The sequence below is a fragment of the Sminthopsis crassicaudata genome, chromosome 5, assembly GCF_048593235.1.
Source record: "Sminthopsis crassicaudata isolate SCR6 chromosome 5, ASM4859323v1, whole genome shotgun sequence".
In the NCBI taxonomy this organism is placed as follows: Eukaryota; Metazoa; Chordata; class Mammalia; order Dasyuromorphia; family Dasyuridae; genus Sminthopsis; species Sminthopsis crassicaudata.
This window is the reverse complement of record NC_133621.1, coordinates 281063295-281078865: the sequence shown is the minus strand read 5'-3', so window position 1 is coordinate 281078865 and position 15571 is coordinate 281063295. Positions and strand designations below refer to the sequence as shown.

At 35.0% G+C, this 15571-nt stretch overlaps 1 protein-coding gene across 4 annotated transcripts in view; it reads right to left on the bottom strand.

The window, feature by feature from the left end:
- The window catches only part of LOC141544754 (uncharacterized), a 43065-nt gene extending 28323 nt beyond the window's left edge, over positions 1–14742 (bottom strand). For all 4 annotated transcript variants that reach the window (XM_074271270.1, XM_074271273.1, XM_074271269.1 and 1 more), the window contains exons 1-4: positions 11666–14742; positions 7656–7770; positions 7309–7482; positions 5614–5720 (exon numbers count right to left, since the gene is read on the bottom strand). In XM_074271270.1, the coding sequence (XP_074127371.1) occupies positions 5614–5720; positions 7309–7482; positions 7656–7770; positions 11666–11892 (623 nt within the window). In that variant the 5' untranslated portion in view covers positions 11893–14742. The remainder of the gene's footprint in view (positions 1–5613; positions 5721–7308; positions 7483–7655; positions 7771–11665) is intronic.
- Between the last annotated feature and the right edge of the window lie 829 nt (positions 14743–15571).

Genomic DNA, 15571 nt, shown 5'->3' with positions numbered 1-15571 from the left:
AAAAAACCACCAGAACTGGACAGAAAATTCTATCTTCAAATAAAAGATTCAAGACAAGCATAAAAAGGTAAATTGAAGAGAAAAACACCTACATTTTAAAGGTTAAATGTTTGAATCTTTATATGGGAGATGATGCATATAATTCTTTCTCAAGATAGTTAGAAGAGGCATACTTAAGTAGATTAAGTTAACCTTAATGTCATGATATAAAAAATAATTGGAAGTGAAAAAGAAATTGTACTGGGGAAAGAGGAAAGAGTAAAAATAGGATAAAACACATCACATGAAAAAGAAAAAAAAGCAGGGAGGGAGACAAGCATCTTTAAACTCACAGGATTTGGCTTGAAGAGGGAATAACATACCTATTTAGTGTGGTATAGAAGTTTTTCTTATTCTACTGAGAAGTAGGAGGAAAGCAGAAGGGTTATAGAAGGGAGGGCAGAAAGAAATAAGAGAAAGGGATAAGAAAAGGGGAGGAAGTTGACAAAAGGGAGGGCAGTTTGAAGATTAGAAGCAAAACACTTTTGAGGAGGAAAAGGATGAAAAGAGAAAAAAATAAAACCTGGAAAAATAGAACGGCAGAAAAAAAGTTAGTAACCTTCACTGTGAATGTGAATTCAATGAACTCCCCCCTACACAATTAAAGCTCATAACCAGAATCTTACAATATGTTGTTAACAAGAAACACCTTTGAAGCAGAGAAATAAATACATAGTAAAGGGAAAAAGCTGGAACAGAATATAATGTATTCCAGTTGAAAGGGGAAAAAACGCATTCATAGATATCCTGATCTCAAATCAAGCAGAAGCAAAACTAGATCTAATCAAAAGAGAAGACAAAGGAAATTATAGAAGATGGAGACAAGGTGGCAGACAGTAGACAGATCTGTGCCTGAGCTCTTCCTGGCTTTCCTTGGAATCAACATCAGATTAAGGCTCTGAACAGGTTTAGGAGTGACAGAACCCACAAATATTTGGAGTACAACCCATTTCCAGCAGAAGATATTTTGGAAGGACTTAATTAGCAGAGGGATATAGGGAGTGTGTGTGTGAATCAGCACCAATGCCATGCACGGAGCTCCAGGATGGAGAGGCCCCATGCACAGGGAATATTGTGGGAGGCTCTTATCCAAAATACAGTAGTGTTGGCTACTCTATCCTGGTTCTAAAGCCAAAGGATCAGCAAGTTAGCTGTGAAACCTCCAACACAACCATGGAAGGCAAATAGTGAAACCTGGGACAGTGCACCCTTTACCCTGGGAAAAAAGAATTCTATTTTAACAAAGACTTAAAAGCCAAATAATAAGCTAGGAAAATGGGCAGATAGCAAAAAAGTTTCTGACCCATAAAAGATAATATGGTGATAGGGAACATCAAAACACATACTCAGAAGAAGATTATAAGAACCTATATTACAAGCCTCCAAGAAAAAATGAAATAGATCCCAGGTCATGGAAGAGCTCAAAAGGAATTTTTAAAAATTAAATAACAGAAAGAGAAGAAAAAAATTAGCAAAAGAATTGAGAATGGTGCAAAAGGAAAATCGAAAAGCTAATGAGAATAACTTAAAAAGGAATATTTTCCAATTGAGAAAAAAGGTACAAAATTTCACTTTAGGAAATATTTCCTTAAAAATTGTAATTCAGTAAATGGAAGCATTATGAGAAATCCAGATACAATAAATCAAAACAAAAAAAATGAAAAAAAAAACTGACCTGGAAAATCAGTCCACGAGAGAAAATTTAAGAATTATTACAGTATATGAAGTTATAATTGAAATAAAGCCTAGACATCTTATTTCAAGAAATGATCAAGGAAAACTGAACTGATATTCTAGAACCAGAGTATAAAATACAAATGGAAAGAATTGGCCAATCACCTTCTGAAAGAGATCCCCAAATGAAAACTCATGTATTATTATAGTCAAATTCTGCAACTCCCAGGTCAAGGAGAAAATATTACAAGCATACAGGAAGAAACAATTCAGTTATAGTGAAATTACAGTTAAGATAACACAAGATTACCATTGGCAACTGGCAAAAGCAGCCTGCTTGACATGACCTGACTTAAAAATTGTTTTTAAAAAGTCATCCAATACAGAAAGATGCAAAGACAGTGGACATTGTCAGCTCTAAGTGTGAAACATGTTTCCTTCACATCCAATTTGTATTTGTGTCTGTGATCTTGGATGAATAACATCTGATATATGTATGTTAATCTTGGAGCAGCCCCTGAAAAACTAATCCACTCCATCTACAACTGTTACTTCCAGTGCTGCTTTGTGCTGAAAGAACATCTAGTTTACTGCACTTGATCTGTAAAGGGACTTTGATTCTTTGTAATTTTAGGGATAAATTAGGTGGTTAATTTAAAGAAAAATCTTCAATGTTGCCTTTACATCACATTAAAAATAACTTTTCTTTCAGAAGGGTGATAGAAGCACTGATTCGTAGCAAAATCTTGTTTTTAGCTTTGACTTTATTTTTGTGGCTGGATTTTTTTAAATTGTAAATTACTGATAACATGTCATTTCTATAGGATCTGTTTTAAATCATCTACCTTTTATTGGACAGTACAAAAATACAGCATATTTTGTAAACCAATTTGAATGAAAAAAAAATATATAAAGCACAGCAGAAAGTTGTTTCCCCTAAGTTAGTAAGAATAGTGTATGTTGGAAATTTTTGCTAGTAATGGCAGGTGCCTAAATGAGTGAATTAAAACAAAGAGTCCATTTAAAAAAAGAAAAGATAACACAAGATTTAGCAGATTCTTTATTTGAAAGATAAGGGCTAGAACTATGGTATTCTGGAAAACTATGGAGATAGCATTACAAATAAGAATCACTTATGCAGAAAACTGAGTATAATCCTTCAGAGGAAAAGACAGGCATCAAATGAAATAGAGGATTTTCAGACACTTATGATGATATGATCATAGCTGAATGGAAAATCAGATTTTCAATACCAGACTCTGGAGAAGCATAAGGAGGTAATCAGGAAAGTGATATCATAAGGGTTTATCTGTTTACATAGAGGATGACACTTATAACTCATTAGAATTTTCTCATTATGACAGAAGGAGCATATATAGACAGAGGGCCCAGCTATAAATTGAATATAAAGGGATGATATTTTTTAAAAAATTAATGAAATTAGGTGGTTAAGGGGGGAATGTATTGAGAAAAAGAGAAAGGGAGAAGAGGAAATAATGTAAATTATCTGTCAAAAAAGAGGCAAGAATGAGCTTTTACAGTGAATGGGAAGTAGGGGAGGAAAGGATGAGTCAACTTTCATTTTATTAGAATTGGCTCAAAGAAGAAAAAACATGCATACTCAATAGAAGTACAGAAATCTAACTCAGAAAAATTAGGAGGGGAATAGGAAACAGGAAAGGGAGATGGTGATAAAATTAGAGGGCATATTTGGTGAAGATATGGTCAGTAGCAAAACACTTTTGTGGAGGGTCAGTGTGAAAGGAGAGAGGGAATAGAATCTGAGAAAATATAGTTAGCAACAGTAATTGTAAATAGAATTTTGAAGTAAGTTTCACCTGATAACACCTTATTTCTCAAACAGAAAAAACTGAGTCAAATTTATTAAAAAGTTATGCTCCAAATGATAAATGATCAGAAGATAAAATCTGTATACAAAGAGCAATAAATCAGTGCATATCATTTGACTTAATAATTTGACTACTAATTATGAATACTAAAAGAGAATTTTTAAAAAGTAAAAGGATGTATATGCACAAAAATATTGGTAGGAACTCTCTTCTCAGGGCAAGATATTGGAAATCAAGATGCCCATCAATTGGGAGATGGCTATTTCAATTGTGGTATGTGCATTATTTTGCTATTCTCAGTAGTACGATGATCAATGTCTATTCTGAAGGACTTAAAAGAAACTGATTTGATTATATCTGAGTAAAGAATGAAGTATTCTCTCCTCTCTTTCTCATTTTCTTCTCTGCTCCTTTCTTTCTCCTTTCCTCCAATCCTACTTCTCTTTTGAAAGGTTGCTGCTGCTGCTGTTTTTTTTTTTTTTTTAAATGATGGAATTTCTTTGTCCACAATCCTTTTATTTTGCATAATGTCACATATGCTTTTTTTAATGCGAACTGTGAGTAGGGACTCAAAACTTTTTGTTTTTAATTAAATTTATTTTATTTTTAAGTTTTTTACTTACAAAACATATGCATAGTTTTCCCCTTGCAAAACCTTGTGTTCTAAATTTTTTTCTCTCTCCCTTCTCCTCACCCCCTCCCCAGTCAGTAAGTAATCCAATATATATCAAACATGTGCAATTCTTCTATACATATTTCCACAATTATCATGCTGTACAAAAAATCATATCAAAAAAAAAAAATGAAAAAGAAGGAAAAAAGCAAGCAAACAACAACAAAAAGGAAAATACCATGTTGTGATCGATACCCAGTTCCCATAGTCCTCTCACTGGGTGTATATAATTCTCTCCATCACAAAACCATTGGAACTGGCCTGAATCACCTTACTATTGAAAACAGTCATGTCTGTCAGAACTGATCAAACTAGATTCTGTGTAGTTTAATGGGTCACTCTATCTAGTTGGTTTATTTGTATGTATAGAAATACATGCATACAACAAAGCCTGCATGGCCATTGAAGAACAACAATGCAGTGGCTTCAAAAGAAAAGAGCTAATCGGATCTCATTTAAAAAAAATTACACAGTACTTTTAATGATTATGCTGTCTCAAAAACTAATTTTATAAACATCAATATTCTTTCAGGAATGATTTTTGGCCACAGTAAATGTTTCAAAGTTCCAAACCCAAATACATGATCTCAGAAGAATCAAAATTGTAGATAATCCCAAAGAGCCATGGACATATATGTACAGTGAATATAAGTAGGTGCAGGCAATAATGACTTTGATGTATAGTAAGTATTGTCAAGACATAAATGAACAGAAAAAAGGTGTGCTAAGATTGTATTGAAAATAAAATAAAAGCTTGCACTGGTACTCAAGTATTAAAAGAACCAAGGGAATGAATCAGTGTGTTTCCTGGATTTTTTATGAAGAACGACAAAAGTCCTGTGAGAGGAGATTGGATGGAAGGATCAAAATAAGAAACAGCATCATGAGTATTGACAATAAGATCAAGGGGTCCATCAAAGTATTTCACCATATCATGCTTTTATTTATTTACATTTGTCAATGTGAATATTCTTAAGAGAAATTGAAAGAAGAAGGAGCAGAAATTAAATGCTACAATCCTCATGGGTGACATTAAGATTATTTCATCAAGAGAATCAACTAAATCACGAGAGTTCAAAACTTCTATGGAATAATCTTAAATAATTTCAAATCAATAAAGAAAACTGCAAATAGTAATTACCAATAAACAGTAGTTTATATGCTCACGTGAAGAGGTTTCTTTCTTGCAGAATCAATAAGCATTTTTATTTTTATAGCTGATGTTTGTTGACATTTTTCACCCCTTTCTAATGATATTCAATCTCATTCACTAAGTGTTCCATGATATAAATTCCATGATTTAATCTTACTCCTCTAGAAAGGTTGCTTTATTAAAAATTTTAAGGTTTAATTTAACGTAATTAATTTAAGCTGTACCTTTTAGAGTCATCCATGGCATTCACATTTGCTCCATTCTTTAAGAGAAAATCTGCCAACTCAATGTTTCTTGCTGAAATTGCCAGCATAAGTGGTGTACGACCTTCCTGCAAAGTCAAAATAAAGATACCATTATAATAAGCAAGCATTTTATATTTACTTTAATGCACTTTATGATATTTTGTGAACATCTTGTAAATGTGATGATGATATGGAAAGGAAGTATGGCACAATGGAACATTGGAGTTAAAAGACCACAGCATTAATCCTGTTGTCTATTAGTTAATTCCTATGTGATCATTAAGCAATTTATATCACCTCTCTGGGCCCTAAGTTTACTTATATTAAAAATGACATAATGAAACTAGGTGTCTCTGGGATTCCTTCTAGCTAGTAATTATGTAATAAGACAGAAATCCAGAATTTGTTAGAGACCATTTTGTATTATTCCATGGGTGTCTTCCTTTCTTGCCATTTTCATTTCATAATCAATTGTCCAAATGCAGCCAAACTTTTCCCCTCAGAACTCTACTAAAATAAAGCTATATCCTGGCTGAGTTTAAAGGTGACTAGTTATCTTTACCCATTCTTCTCAAAACAACCACCATGTCCACAACCACCATCAAAACAAACTAAAAAAAATATTGTCTTGAGAGGGTTAAACCCAGGAGAAAGTCATTCATCTAGACTTTTCCATTTCTTACCAACCTTCCTAATATGTTCTTTGTTTTTTTTGTTTTTTTTTCTCTCAAGTGGTAATGACTACAAATTAAGCCTTTGCTCCAAAAAATCAGGAGTCATTCAGTAATTCTAGAGAGAAAATTATTTAAATGTGTAATAATTAGGATAAAGAAGCATGTACTTAAAAAAAATTTGTTCCTGTGAAAATTCTGTCTCTAGTTTTATACCTAATAGGAACAAATTTCAAAAAGTTTTCCTAAAAATTGTGACATTTCTTCATGTGAAATTCATATTGTAAAAATTTAAATGTAGAATAGAATAGAAAAATAAAATGTAGAATAGTAAAAAATTAAATGTATAATTCCACAATATCTGATGGAACTATTGAATTCTGGAGAGCAGACCTAATATTTTGTGCAAAGAAGATTCTGGAGAGACAGATGTGATTAAATAGCTAGCTAGCAAGCTTTAAAGTCAATAAGACCTAGATTCAGGGCCTGATGCTGGCAAGTATATATTGACTGGGTGACCTGCAGTACTTCAGTAAGTAACGCAGGGTTTCTTAACTTTTTTGTGTCATGGACCCCTTTTCCAGAATAATGCCTAAAATATGTAGAAAACTAAAACAAAACAATTACATTGAAATAACTATAAACTTATTATAGTCCTTTTAAAATTAATGGACCCCAGCTGAAGAATCCATGCTTAAAATACAGAGCAATTGCTGGTCTAAATCAGTAGTAGAGGGTATTTCCTTCTTAGGAATGAATGTGAATGTGAATGAATGTTTTAAGAAATCTCTTCCAGTGTCATGCCCACTCCTCCCCTTCGTCATCCCTCCATCCTGCATCAGAAAATTCTGAAGGCTGATGGATTTTGACTACAGAATGATTTTAATTTATTTCCATTAAAGAAATGCTTTCATGAATAAATGAATTATAAAATATGTGAAATGGACATTATTTGATTTTTTAGCTGATAATTTACTTTATTATACAAGAGGTTTGCTTCTACCTTGTTTTTTGCATCAATATCAATTTTGTGTTCAATCAGTTTTTCTGCCATGAATTTGTTCCCACCAGAGGCAATATAGTGAAGTAGAGTGTTGCTGTGGCTATCCCTAAGATTAGGGTCTGCACCATGTTCCAGCAGGATTGTTGCACATTCTTCCCTTTGACACTCTATTGCCTGTCAGTATAATATGTATAAAGAAATAATAATATGATATAAAATTTAATATATTCAAGCATCATTAGTGATATTTAATTGTTAGCAAACTTAGTAACTTATTTACTATTAATTTTCTTAATCAAAGAAATCAAAATGCATTTCATGGAAAAGCATGTTTAACTAATGCATACCTTCATTAAAGGTGTTTTGTTGTCATTATCTAACAAGTCGAGTTCACATTTTCTCTCTATTAAGAGAGATACAACATCTGGATATCCATTAGCACAAGCCAGGTGAAGAGGTGTTCTACAGAAATGAGAGAGTAATGTTTGTTAATATACTACAACAATAAAAATTTTACCATTGTTTTATATAAATATATATATATATATATATAAAATATATATATATATATATATATATTTTAATATAACATGCACCGTTATTATGCCTAAACTGTAAATCACCTCCAAAATAAATGACCACTCTTGTCACCTAAATACAAAATATGAATTAACTCTCATTGTTGATATGATAGACAAAATCGCTGGCAAGTGGGAGTAGAATATATCCAGTAGGTAAATTTAGATTTCACCAGAGATTAGCATGGGAACTTTGCTCAATTTCTGACCTTAGCTGCTTCACCTCTCCTGAAGAAATTTGCTGGTCCCTTGTTGGGATTAACCATGCTGATGTCAAATGGAGTTCTTATGGCATGGCCCACTGCAACCCAGAACTCATGAGTCAAGACATCTGCCAGCCTTAGCCTCCCTGTAACAGATTACAGGGCTTCACCCTGCCTGGTGGTCAAGTCTAATAACTTTTAATAACTAATTACTTTTCCCAATAAGAATATCCATCTACAACTACACATTTTTTAGTAAAGCAACTGCCTCAGAAAAAGGCCCTTACATATTTGCATATTGTATCTTTCTACAATCACATGGGCACATATGTGTGCATTCTCAACTAATGCTTACTGAAATGCAGCAGTGTACAGTTGAAGTGGCTCTATATTGCTACAGGCTATTCCAGAAGAGTAAAAGTTTTGGAAGTTCTACCATGCTGGGAAGGTTTACAGTGAGCACTTGGTATATCTGCTGCCCATTGACCAACCTAACTAATGTCATAAAGATATCATCAGTTTGGTCAACGAAGGATGAATTTTTTATTCATAGTGTATTTCAATCTTTGTGGTGTAGTTATTTCAGTCCTGTTTGACTGTCACCTCATGTTGAGTTTTCTTGATAAAGATATTGGAGCAGTTTGCCATTTCCTTCTCCAGCTCATTTAACAGATGAGGAAACTGGTAAACAAGATTGAGTGACTTGCAAAGAGACTCACAGCTAGTATCTGAGGCTAGACTTGAATTCACATTCACAAAGATGGAGTCTTCTCGATTCCAAACCCAGCATTCTATTCAATGAAAACCTTGCTGCCCATAGCTGATAACATCAAGTTGTAAAGAGGTTATGTTATGTATTGGTAGAGGAAATATTCACAACAAAATCATATATTTCAGAAGTAATGAATGTGTATATAAATATTCATACATGTATGTTGTAATTTTTCTTGTTTTTGAGGACTCCTTTTTCCTTTTCCTTATGCCTTCTTCCAGAGTGTCTAAGATAGGTAAAGTGGAAGATATTTCTGTCTCCCCTATCCTCTCAACTGCAATGGTTGACATGCTTAGATGTAGTTTGATAAGGAGAAAAACTAGCATCTATTATGTCCAAGACACTGTGCTCAGCACTTTAGAAATATTACTTCATTTGATCTTTGTAAGAACCCTGGGAAGTGGGTATTATTCTCATTTCATACTTGAGGAAACTGAGAAACAAATTTTCTCAGGTCCCATTAATTAGAAAGTATATGCGACTGAATATGAATTCAAGTCATTCTGAGTATTTGGTTCTAATGACTAGTTAAATTAGTAATTAAATAAAACAAAAACAATAAAACAAGGCTTTTGCATCTCTTAAAAATAAACTGTTAATTTTAAAAGTTAAATTAGAAAAGGTGGAGATGAGATGAAGCCTTTTATTATTGACATTATCAAGGTAACCTTAAAAACATTTGAGATTGGTTAATTCAGTTTACACTCCTAATTTTATCTCTCAATCTAGGTGTCCCCCTTGCTTATACAATGTAAAGGTCCACATTTTTGTTCAGAAAAGGGATAAGCAAAATTAAAGGAGACAGGGTAAAAGGATGATATTCCTGGGAAAGATTTGGCAGAAAAAAGAGCTAAATAGCAAGTGGAAAAAGGAAATAACTCCTGAAAAAACAAAATTTGTGAAATGGTAAGAGCTAAATAGCAAGTGGAAAAAGGAAATAACTCCTGAAAAAACAAAATTTGTGAAATGGAAAAAACCCATAGAACCAAACAACTCATTTAAAATTAAAGTGGACAAATACAAAAAGAATTTTAAAAGGTAACTAAAAATCAGAACTGAGCAAATGGAAATAAATGCCAACAAGAATCAGTCCAGTGAAACGAAAACAAAAAAGTTAGAAAATGTAAAATACCTCCTTGGAAAAACATGACCTGGAAAATAGATCTAGGAGGGACAATTTAAGGATTATTGTACTTCCTGAAAACTACGAAAAAAAAAGAGCCTCGACATCATCCTTCAGGAAGTCATCAAGGCAAACTTCCCTGATGACCTAGAATCAGAAAGTAAAAATAGCCATTTAAAATTTTACTGAGCACTTCCTGAAAGAGACCCCAAAATGAAAACCAAAGAATAATGTGGCTAAAATTTAGAATTATTAGACCAAGGAAAAATATTGCCAGCAGTCAGAAAGAAACAATTTAAATACAAAGGAGTCACAATTAGAATTACCCAGGATCTAGCAGCTTCCATTTTAAAGGATTGAAGGTTGTGGAATTTGACATACTGAAATATATGATAGAATATTTAAGAGAAGTCTATAGAGAATCAACTAAAAAACTAAAAAAATATGATGGAATACTTAAGAGAACACTACAGAGAATCAATTAAAAGACTTCTAGAAACAATGCATAATTTTATCCAAGTTGCAGGATACAAAATAAATCCACATAAATCATCAGTATTTTTATATATTACCAACAAAGTCCAGTAGGAAGAGATATAAAGAGAAGTTCCATTTAAAATACATGTTGACAATATAAACTATTTGGGAATCTACCTGCCAAGGTAAGTCAGGAACTATATGAACACAGTTGCAAAACACTTTCTACAGAAATAAAGTCAATAAATAACAACTGGAAAAAATAGCAAGTGCTCTTGGGAAGGCTGAGCAAATATAATAAAATGACAATATTACCTAAATTAATCTACTTATGTAGTGCTATACCAATCAAATTCCCAAGAAATTATTTCACTGATCAAGAAAAAATAATAAAGTTCATCTGGAAAAATAAAAGGTCAAGAATTTCACAGAAATTAATGAAAAAAAACAAAAAACAAAAAACAAAAAACAAATGAAGATGGCCTACTTGTGCCAAATTGCCAAATCTAAAACTATTTTACAAAACAGGAGTCTTGTGTGTATGTGTGTGTGTGTGTGTGTGTGTGTGTGTGTGTGTGTGTGTGTGTATATACATATTAGTTCTTAAGAGCAGCGATTAATTTTCTGCCTTGAAACTTTTACTCTTCACATATCCATATTACAACAGCTGGGACAGCTAAGTGGTACAATGGGTGCCTGAGTTCAAATCTGATATCACATACTTACCATTGTGTGATCCTGGTCAGGTTACTTAACCATGTTTGCCTCAATTTCCTCATCTGTCAAAATGAGCTGAAGAAGGAAAAGGCAAACCATTCCACTAACTTTCCCAAGAAAATCCCCCAAATATCCTCATGGATAGTCTCACACAGTCGTTTTTGAAATGTCAGCAATTCAGCAGGAGGGAATAGTATTTACTCTCACATAGCTGTTGATTAAGAAATAATTAGTTGAACCCTGGTTAAAAGTAAAAGGAAGGAGTTTCCAAGTCATTAAAAATGGACAGGCTAGGATGTGAAGCCAGGTTTTGGGACTTCCAATCCAATCTCTACAAGGCAAAGACTGACCCTGCCCCTGCCCCAGGTGCGGAGGGGGTTTGATTTCTCCAGGGTTAATGGGGGGAGGGGGACACGGGCTCAAGTGGACGGATGGGGGGAGGGAATGTCAGCCTGTTCTCTCCCCCGCCCCCACCCTTTGCACTTACCGCTTCATTTTATCCAGTTCATTTACGGTGTTTTTTCCGAGCAGCAACAGCTGCTGCACCTTCACCACATCCCCGCGCAAGGCAGCTTTATGGATCTTTCCGAGGTCCTTGCTCTGGATCAGGTATCCTTGGGTGCGGTAAACCGGTTGGGAGCCAAAGAAACTCGGCAGGTTGAAGCGGCTAGATGAAGATTGCCCCTTCTTGCCGAAATTGAAAATCTTCTTCATCCTGGAGGCAGGCTTCAGGGCAGGGAGGTAGAACTCATGGGGGAGTCCTCTCTCGGGCCCTTCAGCCTGCTCGGAGGGGGACTTAAAGGGGAAATTAAAGGGAGAATTAAAGGGGAAATTAAAGGGAGATATTAAAGGGAGAAATTAAAGGGGGAATTAAAGGGAGAATTAAAGGGAGATATTAAAGGGAGAAATTAAAGGGAGAAATTAAAGGGAGAATTAAAGGGAGAAATTAAAGGGAGAAATTAAAGGGAGAATTAAAGGGAAAAATTAAAGGGATAAATTAAAGGGATAAATTAAAGGGAGAATTAAAGGGAGAAATTAAAGGGGGAGTTAAAGGGAAAAATTAAAGGGAGAAATTAAAGGGAGAATTAAAGGGAGAAATTAAAGGGATAAATTAAGGGAGAAATTAAAGGGAGAATTAAAGGGAGAAATTAAAGGGATTATTAAAGGGAGAAATTAAAGGGGGAATTAAAGGGAAAAATTAAAGGGATAAATTAAAGGAAGAATTAAAGGGGAAATTAAAGGGAGAATTAAAGGGGAAATGTCAATAATCCGAGGCCAGAGGTTTAGAAACCTGTGAGCCCCATAGCATTAATCATCGATTCAGAGCCGACTGCAACCCTGTCAACGGCAGGAGGGAAAGTGAACTGTGCGGGCTTTCTGCACCGGCTTTTATCAGGTTCTCTGCTCACGCGGATGCGAGGATAAACTGTCAAGTCACGCAGTGGTGAGGGCACGGGGGCCGGGTCCGTTGGCTCTCAGCGCGAGGAGTGCAAAGCTCCAGATCACGAGGATGGGTGAGCTCCAGGTCTCCCGTTAGAATCTCGGGACCCGCTCTGTTGCTTATTTTCTTAATGATGGCCTTCCTCTCCGAGATTGGGTTACTTCTGTAAAATGAAGAGATTCTACTCGATAATTTCTCAAGTCTCTTACAGCCGTTTAACAGTTCTGTGAAGCTGAACAGCTTACAGCCCAGCCTGGAAGGGACCCTAGGGGCCGGGATGGACAAATGAAGTGTAAATGCTCTTCTGACTCTTCCTTTCCCGTTACTTTCCCATCTTCAAATGTGTCAGGGAAGAATTTGTAAGGGACAGCCAGCCCGACAGCCGGTCTCAACCTGGCAGTCCTGGGTTCAAGCCCACTCTCTACAGAATTCTAATTACTTTATTGATGCTGTTATTAATGGAGGGGGCAGGAGGAGGGATTCAGTGGTTTATTGACAAAATATATAACACTTTTAGTTGAAAGATTTTTGTGTTTTTAAGTATGTTTCATTCTAGGAGAGACAATGATGAATTCATTCAGGAAGGAACAAGAGATACGGATAAGAAAGAGAAGAGTAAGGGAAGATATGACTATTTTCAAATATCAGGCACGGGTCACTTTATATTAGTTTATATCATACTGTTGCAAGCTTCCATTAGGACAGATCTTCAAAGCCTTCTTTGTTTTTAAGTCACATATAGTGTGGAGTAGAAGCTAGCAGTATGTTGTTTTACTGATTTACATTCAACCCCCAAACCATAAAGACATTTCTGCAAAGGGAAACAATGCAGTTTATTATTTAACTAGTCTTGGCCTTTCCCCCTTGCTGCTTTTCCCTGCCGCCTCTTTAGGTTCCATTCACTATGTGAAATGTATCTTCTGCACCACCACCCACATTGATTTGTTCTTTCAGCTCCAGGATCACTGAATCTGAGAATACGGAAATTATGCATACCCATCCTAATGACCTCCCCCACCCCGTCCCCACTGCTCCCCTTGATTGTTCTCATTTTACTTCTGGTCTTCCCCTTTAGTTCCTCCTCATCTCGAATCCTTTGTCCCCTGGTCCCTTCCCCCTCCCTTTTCTTTTTCCCTTTCTTTCCCCTTTTCCTCTCCCCTTTCTCTTCCCCCTCCTTTCTTCTCTTTTTCCTACTCCTAGAGCCCCGTTCCCTCTCCTTTGCCCCTCTTCCCTTCCTCTCCCTTTTCCCCTCTCCTCCTTTCCAAAAACCAAAATATTAGCTCATCCTGTAGCTCTTTTGGTCTCAGTAGGGATTATTTGTGATCCAGTTTGTAAATCCTGTAGTCAAGTTGTTGATTTTACTTGTGAAATGGCTGGTCAGTATCTATTCAAGGGATAGACTTATTCTAGGGTTTGTGCCTACTTGATGATATCCAGTAGAACTTCAATACTTCCATTTAGAAATTGCATATGATGTTCTATAACATTTTCTAGCATTTAGCACTATGCTATACTTTGAATAGATTTGGACAATGGCTTGGATAGTTGGAAGCCCCATTGAACAAGTAACAGACTCCATTATGGTAAATGTATTGTACTGTGTATATGTTGTGGACAAAAAAAATTGGTCATGAATTATATAATTATTTGAAAATACTTATGCTTCTTATTGGGGAGAAGGCCAGTGTACATGAAGAATAAACACGTAAATCTAGTTTGTTAAAACTCAAATATAGAGGCAAATAATTACAATTTGATGACTTACAGATATTTGGCTGAAAACTAGTATGAAATGTGTGGAGTCTGAAAATCATTTTCTTGAATACAGATGAACACAGACTAGATGAAAATGGACAAATAATTCCTCTTACAGTTAACATTGCTATTAATAGCTCCCACATACTTAGTATCTGGTGGTTTACACAATACTTATGTACTTTATTTTTACTGCAAATTTACAACAAACAGACATTTTTTATCATATTTATGTGGTATATTCTTTTTTTTTATTTCTTTTTTTATTTTATTCATTTTTCCAAATTATCCCCTCCCTCCCTCCACTCCCTCACCCCGATGACAGTCAATCCCATACATTTTACATGTGTTACAATATAACCTAGATACAATCTATGTGTGTAAATACCATTTTCTTGTTGTACATTAATTATTAGCTTCTGAAGGTATAAGTAACCTGGATAGATAGACAGTAGTGCTAACAATTTACATTCACTTCCCAGTGTTCTTTCTCTGGGTGTAGTTATCTGTGTCCATCATTGATCAACTGGAAGTGAGTTGGATCTTCTTTATGTTGAAGATCTCTACTTCCATCAGAATACATCCTCATACAGTATTGTTGTTGAAGTGTACAGTGATCTTCTGGTTCTGCTCATTTCACTCAGCAACAGTTGATTTAAGTCTCTCCAAGCCTCTCTGTATTCCTCCTGCTGGTCATTTCTTACAGAGCAATAATAATATTCCATAACCTTCATATACCACAATTTACCCAACCATTCTCCAACTGATGTACATCTATTCAACTTCCAGTTTCTAGCTACAACAAAAAGAGCTGCCACAAACATTTTGGCACATACAGGTCCCTTTCTGCTTTTTAGTATTTCTTTGGGATATAATCCCAATAACAGCAATGCTGGGTCAAAGGGTATGCACAGTTTGATAACTTTTTGGGCATAGTTCCAAATTGCTTTCCAGAATGGCTGGATTCTATCACAACTCCACCAACAATGTATCAGTGTCCCAGTTTTCCCACATCCCCTCCAACATTCATCATTATTTGTTCCTGTCATCTTAGCCAATCTGACAGGTGTGTAGTGGTATCTCAGAGTTGTCTAACAAATAGACATTTTAAGTGCTAGGAATGCAACTGATAAATGAAAGAGGCTATATTTGACCCCAGTTCTTTGGATGGCAAATTTAATAAAGCCATTCTTTTGA